General features: G+C 39.5%; 1 protein-coding gene across 1 annotated transcript in view; it reads left to right on the forward strand.

Annotated features, from left to right (window-relative positions):
* LOC115413837 (single-stranded DNA-binding protein 3-like) overlaps positions 1 to 20821 on the forward strand; it is an 82038-nt gene that overhangs the window by 53407 nt on the left and 7810 nt on the right. The window contains exons 6-16 of the mRNA XM_030126951.1: positions 4621 to 4680; positions 4784 to 4850; positions 7263 to 7327; positions 9556 to 9617; positions 10816 to 10861; positions 13636 to 13671; positions 14320 to 14374; positions 14594 to 14664; positions 17301 to 17379; positions 17470 to 17498; positions 20492 to 20593. Of these exons, the coding sequence (XP_029982811.1) occupies positions 4621 to 4680; positions 4784 to 4850; positions 7263 to 7327; positions 9556 to 9617; positions 10816 to 10861; positions 13636 to 13671; positions 14320 to 14374; positions 14594 to 14664; positions 17301 to 17379; positions 17470 to 17498; positions 20492 to 20593 (672 nt within the window). The remainder of the gene's footprint in view (positions 1 to 4620; positions 4681 to 4783; positions 4851 to 7262; positions 7328 to 9555; positions 9618 to 10815; positions 10862 to 13635; positions 13672 to 14319; positions 14375 to 14593; positions 14665 to 17300; positions 17380 to 17469; positions 17499 to 20491; positions 20594 to 20821) is intronic.

Below are 20821 nucleotides of genomic sequence, written 5' to 3' on the forward strand. Positions count from 1 at the left end.
AACCCAAACAGTATGAGTCCAACTGAACTAGACCAGCCCCACCACAGACAGACCCTAACCCAAACAGTATGAGTCCAACTGAACTAGACCAGCCCCACCACAGACAGACCCTAACCCAAACAGTATGAGTCCAACTGAACTAGACCAGCCCCACCACAGACAGACCCTAACCCAAACAGTATGAGTCCAACTGAACTAGACCAGCCCCACCACAGACAGAGGAAACAGGTAGAGTTAAACTAAAGGAAACAACTGGTACACAAGCATTTAGTAAAGACACAAGAGGAGCCAACGGAGGAAGGAGGGAGCGGAAGCACTGACCTTAAACTGAAAAACATATGCGAATTAGTCTCAAAGATCTATGTGACAAATCGCGATAAAATTGAGATTGTGATTTTATTTTATAACAAGTGTTCAGAAAACGCAAACCTCCGCCAAGCACCCCGAACGGTGTGCATGTGTGAATCGACTATTTCTTTTTAAATTAAACAGTTTCAAGGTTGTTCCATACAGCAGAAAAACTGCGGTCAAACATGGTAATAAAAAAATAACAAAAGTCAACAGAGCGTAACGGAAGAGAAATGGAGCGGAACAATATTTTGTACAATGTTGAAGTTTGGTACCAGTCATGTGTATGTCAAATTATATTAAATTTCAATCAATATTTGTTGAGTTACAATGAAAAATGTGTGGTAAATGGGATTTTCAATGTTAAATTGAAATGTCCACAGAGTCCACATTCCACAGTGGATGTGGACAATTTTGGGCCAGATACAAGATATTGTTATAAGCAATGGGTGGATCAAATTGGAGGCTAATCGGAGTCATTTTGAATTTTTGATGAATTTTGGAAAATGTCTCAATGATGACAGATAGGAAAATTGTAGATTTTGTGACCTTGCTGTGACCTTGAACTTTGGCCTACTTGGCCCAAAATTTAATGGGTTGGTCCCAGGGCCTAGGCCTATCTGTGGGGAAGATTTGGGAAAGATGGGTGGAACAGTTTTCCCCTAAAGTTGCAAACAAACAAACAAACACACAAAGCAAAGTGATCACAATACCTCCTGGCGGAGGTAATAAAAATCGTGATATGATAATTTGGCCATATCGCCCACCCTTGTATTTATTTTACCCCAGCCTTAAAGCTGCATATGACGTTTGTCACCAATTTTTCATCAAACCTGTAAAACCTCAGTCATAGCCTAAGTTTCCCAAATCCCTGAGTCTTTCTGTGATTATTCAGATGGTTGTTTAGGGTGGAGTTCACTTTGAAACTGTTCACTGTGAGGGAAGAGATTCAGGTGAGTAATCACAGAAAGACTTACAGAGTCATGATACTTAAGCTATGACTGGGGTTTGACAGATTTGATGGAAAATTGGTGATGAAAGTCATACATAGCTTTAAGGTGGTGTGCTGGAAAAATGTGAAAATCACCTTTAAAAATGCTCTTGAAAAATGTGTCTGAACCCTGTTACTGAATAATACAGAAATAAAGTTGTGAAATAGCAGAAACATTTCACAAATGTAGACAATGAACATTAAAAACTGTAGTCATAAAACAGAATAACCCAGCCCTACTGACTTCTATCCCCCCCGCTGACTCCCTCCCTCCCCCTTATAGAAAAAGGCTGAGCATCCAGAAGACACCGACCCTGTTCCTGTTCAAGGCCCACACTTGCCTGTGCCTGTGTGGGATGAATAATTTACTCCTTTGTCCCTCCCCTGGAGCATCTTCTGTGAGGAGGGGGTCACACACTAATCTGCCTAAGCCCCTCCCCTTCTTGCCTTTCTGTTCTTGCTCCTTATAAATAAACTACATGACAGGCTCCATGGAAACCTCCCTTTATTTCTGTGCTGTCAGGTTTGCTTCAGACACATTCAGTGACGTTAAACGAACGTGCGCCCGTTTGACGACAGTGGATCAACGTGTCGGCATGGATGTAAAGGAAGCTCCGAGCAGCCCTGCGCTTCATTCTTGTGGTTTCTGGTTTCTGTCTAGTGTTTGAAAAACCTCGGGGTGGAAGTGTGTCCGTGCTGTTCTCAAACAGTGTTGTTGGCCCGAGGTGTCTCTAAGTACAGCAGGCCGACCACAGAACCAGAATCAGCTTACATGCACCCCCACAGAGAGGAGCAGGACCGGCCTGTACGCACAACACACACACACACACACACACACACACACACAGACGCACACACACAGACACACACACACACACACAAACACAGACATACAAAACGCACACACACACACACCAGTACCCAGTCCACATACACACCCCCTGGGCCTCTGTGCAGATGTGTGTCCTATCAGTGTCATGGGTCTTAAACTCAGTGATTGCACATGTATCAGACTGTTCATCTGTGACAGTTTTGCACATTGAACATATTTATCTGTGACAGTTTGCACAACTACTCATACATTGCACATTTATGTAAATATTCTAGCTGCTCCACTTTTCAATCCAATACCATCTTAATCATTTACTTTCTTCTTTTTCTGCTGAGTCTTCTTTTCCGGCTCTTTTTCTTTTGCTCTTTCTTTCGCACATTCTTTCTCTCTTGCTTTTTATGTAAAATTACCAGAAAAAGTCTGAAAATCACAAATAAAATTAAAGAGGACACATCTAAAAACAAGAGGAATTAAAATTGCAAGACCCCACCCTCACTTCTACTGTACATTATACTAAAGGTAAAAAAAACAAAAAAAAACAGTACCATGACTATGTTTACATGCACAGTATTATCCCACTATTATACAGAACTAGTGCGTTGACCTGTGTGGAACCACAGGTTCTAGATGTGGTTGTTCTGATGCTGGATAGAGCTGACTTTAAAGATGCGGGAGACTTTCGTGACCAATTTTTCATCAAATCTGTCAAACCTCAGTCATATCCTCAGTATCACAAATCTTTAAGTCTTTCTGTCATTACTCACCTGAATCTCTTGCATTACGGTGAACAGTTTCTTAGTTCCATCCACCAGAAACAAACCGTGTGTTTACAAACAGAGTCAGTCGGTAACTCAGGCATCTTCAGAGTTTTGTCACGACGTGCATTGTGGGAAAGGGAGGTTCGCGCAGCCACCTGACAGCGGCAGCTGCTCTCTTCCCTCTATACATATTCCTCCAGCCGTTTCCATGTTTCAGCCGTTTCCGCGTCTTTCTTTCATCCATATAATACCATATGGTTGCGCTGCCGCTGCAGGTGGCTGCACAAACCTCCCTTTCCCACAATTGCACTACGCGACAAAATTCATCAGATGCCCGAGTTCCCTCCCGGCTCTGTTTGTCAACACATGGTCTGTTTATGGTGGATGGAACTAAGAAACTGTTCACCGTGATGCAAGAGATTCAAGTGAGTAATCAGAAAGACTTACCGATTCATGATGCTGAGGATATGACTGAGGTTTGACAGATCTGATGAAAAATTGGTCACGAAAGTCTCCCGCACCTTTAAGGAAAAGATGTTAGTTTATATTTTATTAGTACTGACATAAAAATTGTTTGGTAAATCATTCTTTAAAATTTAAACGACAGTTAATATATTAATACCGATATCTTGGGACTGAAGTTAGCAAATGCGTCATTCTTGTTTTTATCTTCATTTCCCATCATGCAGTGTGGTACTGCGCATCCTGTCAACACTCATGGGCATAGGAACGTTATTATAAGACTATTGGATTCAAAATAACTCATATCTGCCCAAATATTGATCATATCAGTTTGCTGTTTTTGCTAGTCTGTTCCTTTTAGAATGTAATAACTGTGATGTCAAACTGACACCAGAGGACAACACTGACCACGCCCATTGTCTCCCGACATTAAAGGCTGCTTCCTGTCCCTCCCCCTAACAACTGCTTAGCAACATGAACTAAATCAGTCGTACCTGACTTTAAAAAAGGGAATTTTAAAGAAAAAATATATGGGCCTAATCCCAATTCACCCCATTGGTCCTCCTCCTTGGCCCCTCCCCCTTGTTCCTTGCACTTGGCCCCTCCCCCTTTAAACACAGTTGTAATCGGTAGTGATGTAAACACTCTCCTATGTAATGGTCCATTCCTTCCAGACCTGTTCCATCATCATCAGTCATCGATGTCAGTATAAACAGATGGAACATCTTTCTTTGTGACAGAATTCTCTGTGTGGTCAGCAGCTGGAACCGTCTCTGTTCCATCTTTTTACGACTATCAACCACAAACTGCAGAAATGCCATCTAGAGCACATTGATCGTCCGTTTAATGCCGTTTCAGTTTATGAAGAAAATATTTACATTTGTGTTTCTTTTGTCACTGCTGCACTTTCATTTTTATACTCATTGTCTTTTGTATGTCATTCTTAAAAGCCACTTTGTTTAATTAGTTTGCATTTCCGAGGTTAATTATTCTGTTTTTATTTTTATATATTTTAAATTCTCTTGGCGTTCAGTGTGGACAAAAAGTACAATTTCCATTGTACAGGGAAGCCTGTTTCTTTATTGTACATGTGACAATAAAACACTTTGAGTCTTGAATCCTCCATCCTCCAGCCACATTGTGTCCAGCTGTGCCCCCCCCCCCCCCCCCACCCTCCAGTGCTTTCAGATTTATCAATAATGTAAATATGTTTTTTTCCTCTCTTTCAGCCTTTCATGTCACCTCGGTATCCAGGTGGACCACGGCCCTCACTCCGAATGCCAAATCAGGTCGGTACAGCTCTGGTCCTGCCTGTCTGTTTTATATGCACATGTTCAGGTTTTAGTTTTGGTATCAGACTGTATTCGATGTGTTGATTGGATGTGTTTACAGCCTCCTGGGGGAATCCCTGGATCTCAACCTCTCCTGCCAAACAGTTTGGATCCGACAAGACCACAAGGTACAGCAGCCCTTTGACCGATGGGCTCCTGCCGTTCACCGTTAACTGTCTTTATGACAAATTTATTATTTATTTATCTTCAGTTCAATCCACAGTCTTTTTGTTGTTGTTGTTTTTCATATTTTCTCTTTCACTCCTTCAAGTTAATGATGACACTTAGCGTTTGTACAGGTGCTTGAAATCCTTCAAAATCCTTGAATTTCAATGTTGTGTTTTCAGGGTCTGAAAAGTGCTTAGAATTCTGTGTGTGGTGATCTCTTTATTTATCTTTAATATTAACTGTGCCAGGTTAGATATCCAGCCAAAGCTACTTACAGAGAAGGGATACATTTATAAAAATAAATCTTTGTCAAAAAAAGTAAATTCCCAGGTGTTCTCAGGTTGACTCCAGGTACATTTGTATCTTTGTCTCAGTGCAAGTGTGTCTGAAGAACACCAAGTGGCTTCCCTTTTTTTGGATAAAACTTTATGTTCTTCCTTAATTTCTAAACTTTTTGCTATTATGAAACATCATTTTAGAAGTTTATAGAATACACATTACAATATACATGATTGTGATAAAAAGTGAAAAAATAGCCATGAGTATCTGTATTCCTGTAGATATGGATTTGACTGCAATGATAATGGGCTGTGCTGGAAAAAATTTTAAACGACCCTGATGAATGAGGAAACTGTTTTTATCAGTCCAATCTGTCGTTAACTGAACATAAACCCAGTGTGTCCATCCACTGTCATTGATCCAACTCCATGGGTTTGACTGGTGAATCAATGTTGTAGAAGATGACTGTCTTTCCACGGTAACTATGGAACCTCTAAACGTCCAAATATGGTCATATCTGAGGACCATGAAAAAATGAAGAACTGTATTTGACACCAATTATTGACATGGATTGATAAGATTAGTAGATCAACAGGAATTAAACAGTTTAGATCAGTAGATGGTTTAGGTTAAAGGTGGACGTTTGGGTCTGTAAGGGTTAAAGGTGGACGTTTGAGTCTGTAAGGGTTAAAGGTGGACGTTTGGGTCTGTAAGGGTTAAAGGTGGACGTTTGGGTCTGTAAGGGTTAAAGGTGGACGTTTGGGTCTTTAAGGGTTAAAGGTGGACGTTTGGGTCTTTAAGGGTTAAAGGTGGACGTTTGGGTCTGTAAGGGTTAAAGATGGACGTTTGGGTCTGTAAGGGTTAAAGATGGACGTTTGGGTCTGTAAGGGTTAAAGGTGGACGTTTGGGTCTGTAAGGGTTAAAGGTGGACGTTTGGGTCTTTAAGGGTTAAAGGTGGACGTTTGGGTCTGTAAGGGTTAAAGATGGACGTTTGGGTCTTTAAGGGTTAAAGGTGGACGTTTGGGTCTTTAAGGGTTAAAGGTGGACGTTTGGGTCTGTAAGGGTTAAAGGTGGACGTTTGGGTCTTTAAGGGTTAAAGGTGGACGTTTGGGTCTTTAAGGGTTAAAGGTGGACGTTTGGGTCTGTAAGGGTTAAAGATGGACGTTTGGGTCTGTAAGGGTTAAAGGTGGACGTTTGGGTCTGTAAGGGTTAAAGGTGGACGTTTGGGTCCTTAAGGGTTAAAGGTGGACGTTTGGGTCTGTAAGGGTTAAAGGTGGACGTTTGGGTCCGTAAAGGTTAAAGGTGGACGTTTGGGTCTTTAAGGGTTAAAGGTGGACGTTTGGGTCTTTAAGGGTTAAAGGTGGACGTTTGGGTCTGTAAGGGTTAAAGGTGGACGTTTGGGTCTGTAAGGGTTAAAGGTGGACGTTTGGGTCTTTAAGGGTTAAAGGTGGACGTTTGGGTCTTTAAGGGTTAAAGGTGGACGTTTGGGTCTGTAAGGGTTAAAATGATCATTTTTGATGTCAACGCACATAAACACAAATTTGCTCCAGTCATTCTAAAATTGATTGACCATTTTCAAATAGAACTATTTGAATCATCTGTTGAATATTACAGTATTTATTTTCATGTTGCATTGTCATCCTGTGTTATTTGTTTATCATTATACGTTGAAGTGGGTCTTTTTCCTACTTTATCTGTTTTCTGTTTTGTCCACCACGCAATTTGTTACTATTTTGTTCCTGGAAATATTAGAAATATTTTATAGTAATCTATTCATAAACATGTTCCATAAAGCAGCAACTAAAATAGTGGCTCTTTTACTTAGTTTTTTTAGTTTATTGCATTTGAAGTGCAGTAGTTGTTGAACCTGTTTTCGTTGTGTCTGAGGTGATTTTAGCAGCAGGTTCCAGCTTTGGGGGCCGCAGGGTTCCAACTAATGGGATTAGAACAAAGCATCGTCTGTAGCATCGTCTTAATTCCTGACTTAAAGGAATCAGACATATGTGGATTTACTTAAGCAGCGCCGATCTGTCTTATGTATGTGTGTTTATTGTGTTTCGTTCGATGTGTAACTGTGGTTCTGCTCTTTTCAGGACATCCTAATATGGGTGGACCAATGAGAATGAACCCCCCTCGAGGAATGGCCATGGGCCCACAGGTCAGTCAAACACACATCCTCTAGAATAATAAGAGTATTTATTTGAAACGTGTTCAACATTCACAGTCCTTCCACAGCACATTTCCATTTCCTTCTATTCCCACATTTGAAAAGGAGTAAGCAGAAGTATAAACCAGAGCCTTAGAGAGAGAGAGTTGTGGCACGCTTTGATGTCACTGCTACGGTGATCAGGTGGTTCATGTAAGCCTCAATAGTTCCAAACAAAGGGTGCTCTGTCATGTTCTTCTATGGGACAGACAGCAGTGAGTGGGTTAATGTAGGTAAATATACAAATAAACCACACACAAGTGTATTTACAACTGTTGTGTCTCTACTGTATGTATGTTGGTGTCAGTTGTACTTTAATAATGGGGTTGACCACTGAAAGGACTGACTTTAGCACCATGAACACCTTAAATTTAGTCGTAGGTGTACGAAAGGAGCGCAGGACAAATAGTTATTAATTACTTACAGGCATCACATGTCATTATGAAATGTTAATAAATGACAAATAGGGATGTAATGATTACCAGTATAACGATAAACCGCGGTAAAATTGCAGTTAGTATTACCATTTAAATTCTAATTATCATGATAACCATGTTTGATTACCGCACTTTTCCAGAGAAAATGCCTATGTAAAGATCTGCTTTTATGTCAAATATTTGAGTATGGTTTTAATTTATTACAATGTTAATTGTATATGCTTAATATTTGGAACCAGTATTCACTTTTAAAGTCTTTGAAAAGGTTTGTTAAACATCTGTGTGTTATTTATGCAATAAATTATATACATTTTTCAAATTGGATTTTATATATTTTTTGTGTTTTTTGTCCTTTTGTGTTGATATAGTAGGTTAAAGTGAAAAAAAAAAGTAATAGACAGATGATATAGATGAAGTTGTGCTGAAAAAAACAGATCCCAAACATGGGTATAGTAAACATTTGTTTATATAGTATATAAAGGCAAAATCAAAAGGACTGAAAAACGGACAAAATAGGCTCAGACCACTAAGGGTTAATATTTGAATGTTTCTGACACAGAAGGAACATTGTGCCAATTATTTTATTAATTTTTTTTTTTTTTTTTTAATATAACTTGGTTAAATTATTTCAGGTTGTGTAGAAGTACTTTTTGAACATTTTGAGCACAATTTCAATAATAAAGCAATAATAATGATAACGGTGATAATTTTGGTCACAATAACCGTGATATGAAATTTTCATATCATTACATCCCTATTTACAACAAAAATGTCACTAATATAGGAAATACTTTGGATCAGTGGAAAGATGACCATATCTGATCAACTTAGAGCTGGAGTTGGTAGATCAGCACAAATAGAAATTAATGTGTTCCAACACTGCTATACTCAACGTTTGGAAGTATTGGCCCCGCCTCCAGAACCTGAAGTAGGTCCATTTTTCATCTGCCATTTTTTACAGTGGGATAGAGAGATACTTTATTGATCCTGAGGGAAATTCATTCATTCATCAGCTTACATACAACAAGGCAAAACAGACAGTGTACGGAGGTGTCGCCACTCTGTTTTCTCTGCCGCTCTGGTATTAACTTCAATGTTTCTACCTCCTACCCATTACACACAACTCATAATATAATAGTATAATATACTAAAATAAAAATAATGTACAGTTTAACATATCTAGTGCTTTCTGATGGAGAATAAGCCTTGTTTTTGTCAGTTTTTCTCTGTGTTCACTGAAATTATTCATGTCCATCCTAAATGGTCTGAGTCATTGTTTTGTGTGTGCTGTCAGGACTTACATAGAACATCTTCCCACGGGCGACACGGTGGTGCAGTGGTTAGCACTCATGCCTCACAGCAAGAAGGTCCTGGGTTCGATTCCAACACCAGTCGACGGGGGGTGGGACCTTTCTGTGTGGAGTTTGCATGTTCTCCCCGTGTCTGCGTGGGTTCTCTCCGGGTACTCCGGCTTCCTCCCACAATCCAAAAACATGCACTAATAGGTTAATTGGTTAATCTAAATTGCCCATAGGTGTGAATGTGAGAGTGATTGTTTGTCTCTACATGTTCAGCCCTGCGATGAACTGGCGACTTGTCCAGGGTGAACCCCGCCTTCGCCCCTATGTAGCTGGGATAGGCTCCAAGCGACCCCCGTGACCCTAGTGAGGATAAAGCGGGTTCAGAAAATGAATGAATCTTCCCAAAAATCAGTATTTAATTTGAATGGTCTTTGTTTTTCAGAATTATGGAGGCATGAGGCCACCTCCTAACTCCATGGGGGGTCCAATGCCAGGAATGAACATGTAAGTCACACCTTACACACTCACTTTATACATACAAAATCATATCTGTGTGTTTTTTTTTTATATACAACTGAATCCACCACAAGTACAAGATTGACTGATTTTGCTTTGGCAATAGATAATTTTGCGTATTTTGTTTTTGTTTTTTTGTTTTTTTCTTCCTTCAGAAAACAGGCACAGTTGAATCAGGAGAAGTTCTTTCATTTGCATATCAACTGATATCGATAATTATCACAGTAAATGTCAAATCATTATTTATTTCTATGTTTTAAAGGCTGTGTTTTGGTCCTGAATGGATGTTGAAGAAACCAGATGATTATAAATTCTATTTTATGATCAGAATATGACAAGCACTTGTCAAACATTTACATGAGTGAAACGACAAAACAGTAAAGCATGTCGTAGTTTACAGCGTTCCCATGGAGTCTTAAAACATCTTAAATTTACAAATCTGCATTTAATATCTTAAAAAATTCTTTAAAAGCTGTTAAATTTGATCTGGTAGGTCTTCAGTTCTGTTTCCATAAACCTGTTCACTGTGTTGTGTTTATATGTAACTGTTGAATGTCCAAACTGCAAAGACAGTAACATTAGTCTACTGGGTTCCACCCGTTCCAACCCGACAATTTATATTGAAATTAGGAACCGATTTTCACTAACTTTGCAGAAATGATCACAGAAAATTAAGCCCAACACACATTCAGCCGTTAGTCACGCACGACGCTCAAGAAAACCGACTTTGGGAACTTAAAGGGACATTTAAGCATGAGGACGTGCACATGTAATGACGCCTGGCTGGAGAAACCATCAGTCTCCACTTGGTTGACATGAGTTTAGAGGAATGTGTTTGAAGTTCGCTGCACCTTGTACAAGAAATCAGTTCAACTGGGAACAGTGGGAAAAAAGGCATTGGAGTAAATAATTCATTTTCCTAAATTCTAGGAGTAAAATAGGCTGTGAAATGAGCATGAAATTCAGTTTGAAGTCATCTTAAAACTCTTAAATTGAACTAACCTGTAGGAACCCTGGGTGTAGAAATCCATCATTCTAGTTTCTGTTGATTATATCTCCTGATGCTACTTGTCGTGGTTCCATCTTGTACAATATCAGTACAAAACTGAATACTATTTGTGTGATTTATTTTTTTTTCTCATCTGCCTTTATTATTTTGCCAACTGTGTCTGTTCGTGCTCCTCAGGGGTCCTGGGGGAAGGGGGCCGTGGCCAGGACCTAACGCTAACTCTGTGAGTCATGTCAATATATTCTATCTATAGGTGGGACATTACATAACAGGGACATCCATATGGAAGAGCAGCAGTGTGAGCAGAAATACGAGCTCTGGTCAAAACTGTCATAAACATCAGTGAACGTGGCCTGAAAAGCAAAAGCAACACAACAGATCCTGTAACAGACATTCTGCCGTCACTGATCGAGGACTTATCTGTTTGACAACGTACTGTGTTGATAGGGAGGAGAAATGCACACGTTTGATCATTTTGTTTCTTGTCTGGTAATGTTTTGCCTGTTGCTCGTTTAGAATTAAGAGAGTTCAATTTTAAATCTTCTTTTTACTAGAGATGCACAATAACTATTGACATCAGTAATTATCGGTCCAATATTTTTTAAAAAATGACGTCATTCAGATTATTCCGATTATTAAAATTTTCACAGATAAATCCAGCCCATAATAATAAATCTAAATTGCTTAAATTTGGTGTATTTCACCAGCACACAGTGCACGTTGTTGCCTTGGCAACCGCCATAAAAACCCAAAAGCAGAAGAATCAGACTCAGAGGTGTGGATCAGTCCATTGTTTGTCAGTCAGAGGGTTTTCAGTTCCTTCCTCTGCTCCAGCTGTCAGACCCAGAGGAAGATCCAGAGGTGGTTTGGTCTGTTTTGTTCTGACAGCAGCAGAAGAAGGACATTCAAAAACACTGAACGACAAAACAGATGAACGGAGCTGAATGCCCAGAACAGTGACCAATCGGCACCAAAGTAGGTGTGGACATCTATAGCCACGCCCACTTTCACCTCTGCTAAAATCCTACCCCCAGTTTAATGGCTGCTGTCCACGTTCAGCCTCGTCCTCTCATATGGACACATTATAGAGAAAAAGATGAACGGAGCTGAATGTGTGAAAACAGCAACAGTCGATCATCACCAAATTCAGTCTGTGACATAAACAGAACTGAAAACCCTTGGACTATTGTCCATTTGAAGCAGACAGAGGCTTTAGGTTCTGGAGAAGCCTATATTGGTCTATAGGGCTGGGTAAAAAAATCGATTTAATCGATTTTGGATCGATTTCTTTTTCATTTTGCGTAATCGATTTAATGGTGGATGAGATCGATTTTTCAGAGCAGGACCGTGAGTAAATGACCTGGAAACCGCCAATGCAGAGGCACAGCTGGCTCCATCTTGTGAGCCCCTCACGGTTGTGCTCGCAATGGTTCTGGAGCGGGAGGAACATGGAGGAAGGGTGGGGAAAACCCCTCTGCGGGAGGTCCTCCCAGCCTCAAACTGGAACCCGCGGTGCAGAGGAACTGGCCAGTGGAGGCGGGTCACAGAAGCCAGTCGTTCTAGAAATATTAACTTCGATCACCTGTGGCTGAGGGCGGAGTTAGAGGAATAGTAAAGCGGAAATCGCGAAGCTCCGCCCACCCTCCCCTTCCAGTGAGTTTGTTGTACCAAGGGCCCAACATGATTCTGTTTCAGGGGCCAAACTGGTGTCAGTGCCCCAGGGTGACAGTAATGAGCCTGAAGGCTGGAAGCACCAGGTATAAAACAGAAAAAAGATGATAAAGAAATCCGATCTGATCCACTGTAGAAACATGGACATGTTTGTGTCCTTTTCATTATTTCAGAGCAGATTCATCTGTTTACTGATGAAATGTCAGATTTATTTCCTTTCTAATATCAATATTGATTCTGTGTTGCATGGCTGCAGTAGTCAAATAATCAAGTTACAACTCAAAATTGTACTTTGGTATCACTAAATGAATCTGAATCAATCAATTAAAACTGAATCGAATTGAATCACAGTTAATCGATTCAGAACCTTATAAATCGAAATCAAATTGATTAAGGAAATTGGCCATGATACCCAGCCCTATTGGTCTATTAACGGACTTTAACACTGACTGGAAAGAAGAAGAAAACAACTGGAAGAAAGGGAACTGTTGGGGTTTGGGATCAGTTACAACAGTGTTTTTTAACCTTTGGGTCGGGACCCCACATGGGGTCACCTGAAATTCAAATGGGGTCACCTGAAATTTCTAGTAATTGATTAAAAAATATTAAAAATTACTAAGAAAAAATATATGGTGAGTTGACAGTCACAATCCATAAACGACATGGCAAACTGTGAATCTGAAACTGCAGCACTGTGGTTCAGTTTCTGTGTTAAATGTTCATTGTGGTCAGTTTCAGATGCTGCAGCTCTTTCATAATTCATAGTTTCAGTTCTTGTTTGTTCAGTATTAATTGTCCTCCTTGTAAATCACAGCTGGACTGACTGGACAGATCCTGACCAAGGAAAACAAAATTCTCCCTTTGTGCAGTAATCTACACCTGGATTTACTGCCTCCGTCCACAATAATATACATTATATAGACTAAATGTCCTCTAAAATTAACCAGGATTTGAAACAGTATAGAAAACTATTACAGGATCAAAAACAAATTAATTTTAGCAAAAACAATGTCTCCTTTTTGAATGTCTGGGGTGATGTTAAAATGGGGTCAGGAGTAAAAACAGGTTTGAAACCACTGAGTTACAAGAAGCAGGAAGTTATTGCTATCAGTTATTAAAAACAATTATCATGCATCTCTAATTTTTACAAATCGTAGCTTTAAGTTTACCAAGTTATACCTTTAGATTTCGACAGATGTCAACGACTGTATTTCAAGGTAAAAATGTATTATGTTTGTGTAAATAGTGAAGTCGTTCCTGTTGTGTTCTTCCACTTTGGTCCACTCCTCAGTTATGATCATGTTGTGTCTTCCTCTCCTTCTGCAGATAGCATACTCCTCCTCATCTCCAGGAAACTATGTGGTGAGTAAATGACATCTTTAGGTTGGACCTGTAACCTGCTGCTTTTTCCACTGGAACAGACATTTGTTTGTGTTTTTGAGGCGGTAAGAGCAAGGGCTCCGTTCAGATGCAGACAAATGTGTCCATATGTGACCTGTATCCCATCTGTTAGACAGTTTGAACAACACTAATCACATTTTTTTTATGCATGTGGGTCACTTCAGGGTCACAGTCAGTTCAGACTCAAAACTGATAGAAGTCACATTTAATGTGGAATATGAACCAACACACAAAAAATCAGATTTGACCCAAAAATCTGAATTGTTCATTTAGACCTGCTGTGTGAACGGAGCCAAGAACAGAGTTCATTCTGGACGTTTCATATTTCCTGAGAAACTCAGGTGTCAACCTCGTAGGAGGTCCTCTGCTTTTCCGAATTAACCACACCCACTTCGAATTTCTGACCAATCGCACAATAGTTCTGGCACACCGCAGGAGAATAAAGTTCACCTGGCCGGTGTGTGGAGAACCAAACGCAGCAGCAGGAGTGTGAAGAACGTGTGTTCTTGTGGAATGTGCAGCAGGTTCATGACTGCGATGTGCTCCTCAGTCCATGTTCTGGTTCTGGTTCTGGTTCTGGTTCTGATGATGTGACTGGTTGTTTTGCAGGGTCCCCCAGGCGGAGGAGGACCACCTGGAACTCCCATCATGCCCAGCCCAGGTGGTGCGTCACCTATCTACATCCCCAGCACTAACCTTTGTGTCTTTGTCCTTGTGTCCATCGTCCCCCACTGACCGAGCATGTCCCCCTCACCAAACAACTGTGTGATTTTAGCGTAGCTGATATTCAGTGTTTTTATTTGTTATTGTTTTTTTCATCATAGAGATTCGATCCACTGTCTAACACCACTCAACTAAAACTGGACTTCTGCTTTTTTCTTAGATTCAACAAACTCCAGTGAAAACATTTATACAATGATGAATCCTATTGGACCAGGAGGCAACAGGCCCAATGTGAGTTCCCTGAACGGTCTTTACTTTATGTAGCTCGTTAAGCCTCCACAGCAGTATTTTAAAGACTGAGCTGCAGGTTCGTTTTATTACACTGGGACTGATTCAGGTTTAAAATCATGGAACGTAATGATTAGAGTTAAACAACTGTCACCAGCAAAAGGAATCCAGCTCACATTTAGCTGTGAAGTAGAGCTGCAGGTATTGGATATTTTTGTAATCCATTAATCTATCGATTATGTTCTTTCATTCAGTTAAATGATTATTTGAATTGGTGAAAAAATAATAAAAATGTGAAACAGACATGTTTGAAAATGACAACCTGACCTTTATTCCAGAACCAGCTGAAACAACAACCACAAAAAGTATAAAAGGAAAAGTGTGTATATATATATATATATATATATATATAACAACAGTTACCATGGCAAATTAGGGCTACATAAGAAAATAAAAACACTTGTCACTACGAGAATAGTCATAAAATGTCGAGATAAAACCTGTAATTTTACACAAATAAAGTCAAATACAAAAAGTCATAATTATGAGAATAAAACCATAATATTATGAGAATAATGTCATAATTTAAAAATTGGTGGAAAAATATAATTTATGAGAATAAAGTCACAAACCACTCATTGTATAGAACTGGAAACATTGTGTGAGGTTCTACTTTCATTTGGGGTTTACACACAAAGGCCAAATATTGAGCCTATTAGCCCCGCCCACCATCAACACAAACCGTCTTTGTATAGTTCTCTGGTGTAACCAGCTTTAACCCTGCAGTCGACCACTTCAGTCAGTTCCTCCTCCAACAAAGAGGTAATTTGCTTCAAATCCGTTCAGTTCTTACAATGAAAGAAAACCCAAATGTGTGCGAACTGTCTTCAAAGTCCTTCGACTAATAGTAATGTGATGATGTATGAGTGTAATTTTAATTGTGTTTTATTTTAACAACTTTGTACGGTGACCTTGAGTGTCCTGAAAGGCACCTATAAATAAAATTTCTTCTTCTTCTTCTTCTTCTTCTTCTTCTTCTTCTTCTTCTTCTTCTTCTTCTTCTTCTTCTTCTTCTTCTTCTTCTTCTTCTTCTTCTTCTTCTTTTCTTCTTCTTCTTCTTCTTCTTCTTCTTCTTCTTCTTCTTCTTCTTCTTCTTCTTCTTCTTCTTCTTCTTCTTCTTCTTCTTCTTCTTCTTCTTCTTCTTCTTCTTCTTATTATTATTATTATTATTATTATTATTATTATTATTATTATTATTATTATTATTATTACTACTACTACTACTACTACTACTACTACTACTACTACTACTACTACTACTACAAATACAAGTATTAACAGTGGATATACCACTACTGTAACTGTTAGTACTAATAATATAAACCTGTACCATCTATGGAACTGTATAATAAGCACTATCAACTGTATGGATAAGTCTGTCTATAAATGTGTACAGGTGTAAAATGGTCCAAACCAGTCCAGTTCCAGGTGTGAACTGGTCCAAACCAGTCCAGTTCCAGGTGTAAACTGGTCCAAACCAGTCCAGTTCCAGGTGTAAACTGGTCCAAACCAGTCCAGTTTCAGGTGTAAACTGGTCCAAACCAGTCCAGTTTCAGGTGTAAACTGGTCCAAACCAGTCCAGTTCCAGGTGTAAACTGGTCCAAACCAGTCCAGTTACATCTGTAACCTCTAATCTGTCAGCTCAATCTGAAACACATTTGGATTCAACTGACTAACTTTTGCCGTGTTTCCGCTACATGGTACCGACTCGACTCGACTCGGCTTTTTTGCGTTTCCATTACGAAAAAGGACCCGGAATCTGGTACCTGGTACTAATTTTTTGGTATCACCTCCGCCGAGGTTCCAGGACTGGGGACCAGATTCTAAAAGGTGATGTGGTAAACACTGCAGACCACTGATTGGTCAGAGTCGTCTGTGTGACCCGCTCTTTTACAAAAAACAGATGTGGAAGTTTACAGTAAATCTGTCAGTAGGTGAAAGCACATGACAGCCTGTAAAACTACACCATGGTTTGTTGAGGAGGTTCAGACTTAAAAATTCAGCATGAGTTTGACGAGACAACACGCAACGAGTGAGTTTATCAGCAACTCTCTGAGCAGACGACACAGAAGTAACGCGCCGCATCGCTATGACGACCAGGTACTGTAAAGTCAGTAGTATCCTGTAATGGAAATGGTCTCCAGGAATAGGACCTGGTACCAGAGTCGAGTTGAGCCGGTTCCACGCAGTGGAAACGCGGCATTAGACCAACTGAACATGGAACGAACATCCAGCTGGGGGTTGGGCCTGGACTCATGTGCGTCACAATAAGTGTCCATGTGAAACACAACACTGGAACCAATGTTTAACAGCAGAGAAATGAAGGAAACCAAGGTTCCATTAGGAAAACTGTAATCAAATATATTTTAAATTAATTTGAGCAGATTAGTCATTATCAGCTGTACTTAAATGAGCTCACTGGGCTCCAGTCCAGTCCAGTCCGGTATTAGAAAAACCTACCGCTGACACCTGCAGGAATAGAACCCAGTCCACCCTGAGCCACAGACGCCTCTGATTAAAATCACAGATCCACCATGAAAGCTAACATTGCACTCACTGATGGATGTTTTTTTCCCCAGTTCCCGATGGGACCGGGGCCTGATGGGCCGATGGGGGCGATGGGAGCCATGGAGCCCCACCACATGAACGGGTCACTAGGTGGGTTGACACACTGGTGGAGCTGAGCTTCCACTGGACACATTCTACACTTGTGTCTGTGGGTTTACATGTCTTCTGTGTCGTCCTCAGGGTCTGGGGACATGGACGGGTTGCCAAAGGTGAGTTCATTCAGTGTTTCTGCAGCTGAAAACATTCCATCACATTTGAACTCTGCATGGAACGACAGTATGAATACATGTTGATGACCAAACTGCAGTGATCTGCTCCTCCTGATTTTTCTGTTCTGTGTTTATTGAAATAATTGCCTAATATGTTTCAGCTGCTACTTAAGGATCAAGTAAAATTAAAAAAGTCTTTAACAAGCTATTAGGCAACTAGTGATAATTAGGGCTGTAAGAAAATATCAGTTCTGCAATATATCGTGGTATTTCATTTCACAATACTGTATCGATATTAAAAAGTCCTGTTTTGATATTTTTAGGTATTTATTCAAATGCAGATAATGTGGAGGTTCATTTTAGTTTTTTGTTTTTCTCTTTTTTTTTATATTTTATTTATTATTCTTTAACACTCTTTAGTAAATAACGTTAGTTCCTTTGTTGTGATTGAACTCAAATCCTGTTCTAATGTTAGTTCTGAACTAATAGAATCTGAACATTTGAACAGGATCTTAAACTGTAATGTCTGTAAAACAGAATTTCAGTTTGAACACAGGAACATTTTGTGATAGAACATTAGATCCTGTTGTGATCAAATAAAAATGTGTTTAGTATTTGTGCAGATTTCTGGTGTAATTCAGTTCTTCCAGGAATAATCTTTAAAAAAGAAACAAAACCAATAAAAAATTGCCTTTTTAACAGTGTCATGATATATCGTATTGTGATCCTAGTATTGTGATTTGTATCGTATCACCAGATTCTTGCCAATACACAGCCCTAGTGATAATGAGCATATTTAATAAATTCAACAACCTTTCACTGCATAATTATATCCCTGAAATGGAGTTTTGGGGTTATGATGGTTTGACCCTGAATCCACCACCAATAACTCCGTCAGATTTGGTTGGATTTCTTCTCTTTGATGACCAAGGTAGTGGACCCTCAGTGGAAGAACCCTATGGATTTCAGCTTCTTTTTGATTATTGTAAGTCATCCACATGGGGGCGCTTTAGTTCAACATCAGTTTTCTGGACATAAATCAAAGAATAATAGGACAATTGGAGACTGATCTCATAAAATGGCGTTGTATGTCACACCGGTTCTTCTGGTATTTGGCGTTCTATACTTACGCATTTTCGTCCTTTTGCATGTTATTCAACGCCATCTGATAGCGTGTGAAGAATCAAGGTTATAATAGTTTTGGATTTTTCATTATAGTTTAGTTTTATTTAGTTTTGACTTTTTTTCTCTAATTCAGTTTGTTTTAATTAGTTTTTAGAGCAGGTTTGCTAGTTTTTATTAGTTTTCATTATTTTCTAAATGCTTAGTTGTAGTTTAGTTTTAGGTTTTTTTTTATATCTTTTCTCTTCTTCTCTGTCGTCGTATTCAAATAAATCCCAGACAGGACTCTGCTGCTTTCTCCCAACTTTAGTCTCCATGTTTCCAGGTAGAGTGGGGACCAGAAGACAACTGGAAACCACAAGTGAACACAAGTGACGGACCCTTAAATATCATATGGTGACAGCAGAGAAAATTGCTAGAGCGAAATAAATCGATTTTGTATCTATTCGACGTTGACAAAATGAAAACGAAGGGAATTTTATCCATAATTTTTATTAGTTTTAGTTAGTTTTATAAACACACAATACAGTTTCAGTTAGTTATGTTTTTTTTTTCTTTTAATTATAGTTTTTATTTATTTCAGTTAACAAGAATGTTTTTACAATTCTAGTTTTTGTCATTTCGTTAATTTTCGTTAACAGTAATAATCTTGGTGTGAATTTACACCAAGATCTCCGGTTCACATAACCCTAACCCTAAGTGTCGGAATTTTACGCTGCGTGAACATACATGCGGAAACCTTATAATGTGATTAAAAGTGGCGTGTACATTTACACGATTTCATGATATTGCATTGGCCGATTGAGCTCAAATGGTGGTTCATATTGATGTTCTTCCAAATGTCCATGTTCTGTCTACCATGCCAAGTTCATATGGGGTCGTTTTCATTCACTAGGTGGAGTTCTCTGGAGTCCTCTCTCTTTGTAAACACACAATACACTTTCAGTTACCGTTTTTTTCTTTTAATTATAGTTTTTCATTATTTCAGTTAACGAAAATGTTTTTTCAATTCTAGTTTTCATCATTTCGTTTGTTTTCGTGAACGATAATAACCTTGCTTAGAGCCTTCTGAAGATCTAACAGTGAAAAACAGAAATTCATGCAATTTTTCAACTGGTCTTAAAATTTGGATCAGGAGTTTATTTCATCGGATCTCCTTGGTGTTTTGTCGATAACTCCGTCAGATTTAGTTGGATTTCTTCTCCTTCATAACCAACATAGTGAACCCCCAGTGGAAGAACCCTATGGATTGGAGCTTATCTATCAGTATTAGAAGTCATCCACATGGGGGCGCTGTAGCTGAAGATTTTAGTTGAAGTTTTTTAAATTGTCAATAATCGGCTGATTGAGATAAAAATGGGTTCATATTGATGTTCTTCCACATGTCCATGTTCTGTCTACCATCCAGAGTTCATATGGGCTCATGTTCATTCACCAGGTGGAGTTTAGGGTTAAATGGGCTCATTATTGTGACACTATCAGGTCCATGGAGCTCAAACTGAGTTCATATCGATTGTGTAACAGTTATCATGGATAGAGTTATATATAGCAGAGGACTGGGGGGATTTCAGGGATGTACCCTTAGTGTGGGCCCCTGACAGCGTAGACCTCGTTTGTAGTTTAGTTGGATCTTATTTTATCAGTGACATCTCTGAGGACTTTCCATCTTATGTTAGTTAGTTGTTGGACTTGTTGACATCTGTTCAGTCTACTTAACCCTGCGTCTTTGTCTGGATCTCACTGTCGTATCCATTGTTTCAAAGTAAAAGCAGTCGTTTTGACGTTCAGAGGATGCAGCGGTGCACTCCAGCTGCAGATTCTGTGATTGTCCAATAGTTTTAACGGAGCTGTGTGCCTGGGTCTTTCTCCAGAGTTCCCCTAATAACATGGGGGGCATGAACAACCCTCCTGGAACGCCGAGAGATGACGGCGAAATGGGCGGGAACTTCTTGAACCCATTCCAAAGCGAAAGTGTAAGTAGAGCAAACAAATATGTCACAGCCCTTAACATTTGTCCTTCTACGTCCTGACACACACCAGTGGAAGAATGCAAGCATTACTGTACGACTTCACCTCTGCCCAAAAACGTTTTTCTAAAAGCCTGACGATTCACTGACAGAACACAAAACTGCAAATATTACAAACTAATGCGCATCATTCTCCTCAGATCATAACTGTCTAACTCAGACACAGATGGACCA

This window comes from Sphaeramia orbicularis, chromosome 22 (genome assembly GCF_902148855.1).
Source record: "Sphaeramia orbicularis chromosome 22, fSphaOr1.1, whole genome shotgun sequence".
Lineage (NCBI taxonomy): Eukaryota > Metazoa > Chordata > Actinopteri > Kurtiformes > Apogonidae > Sphaeramia > Sphaeramia orbicularis.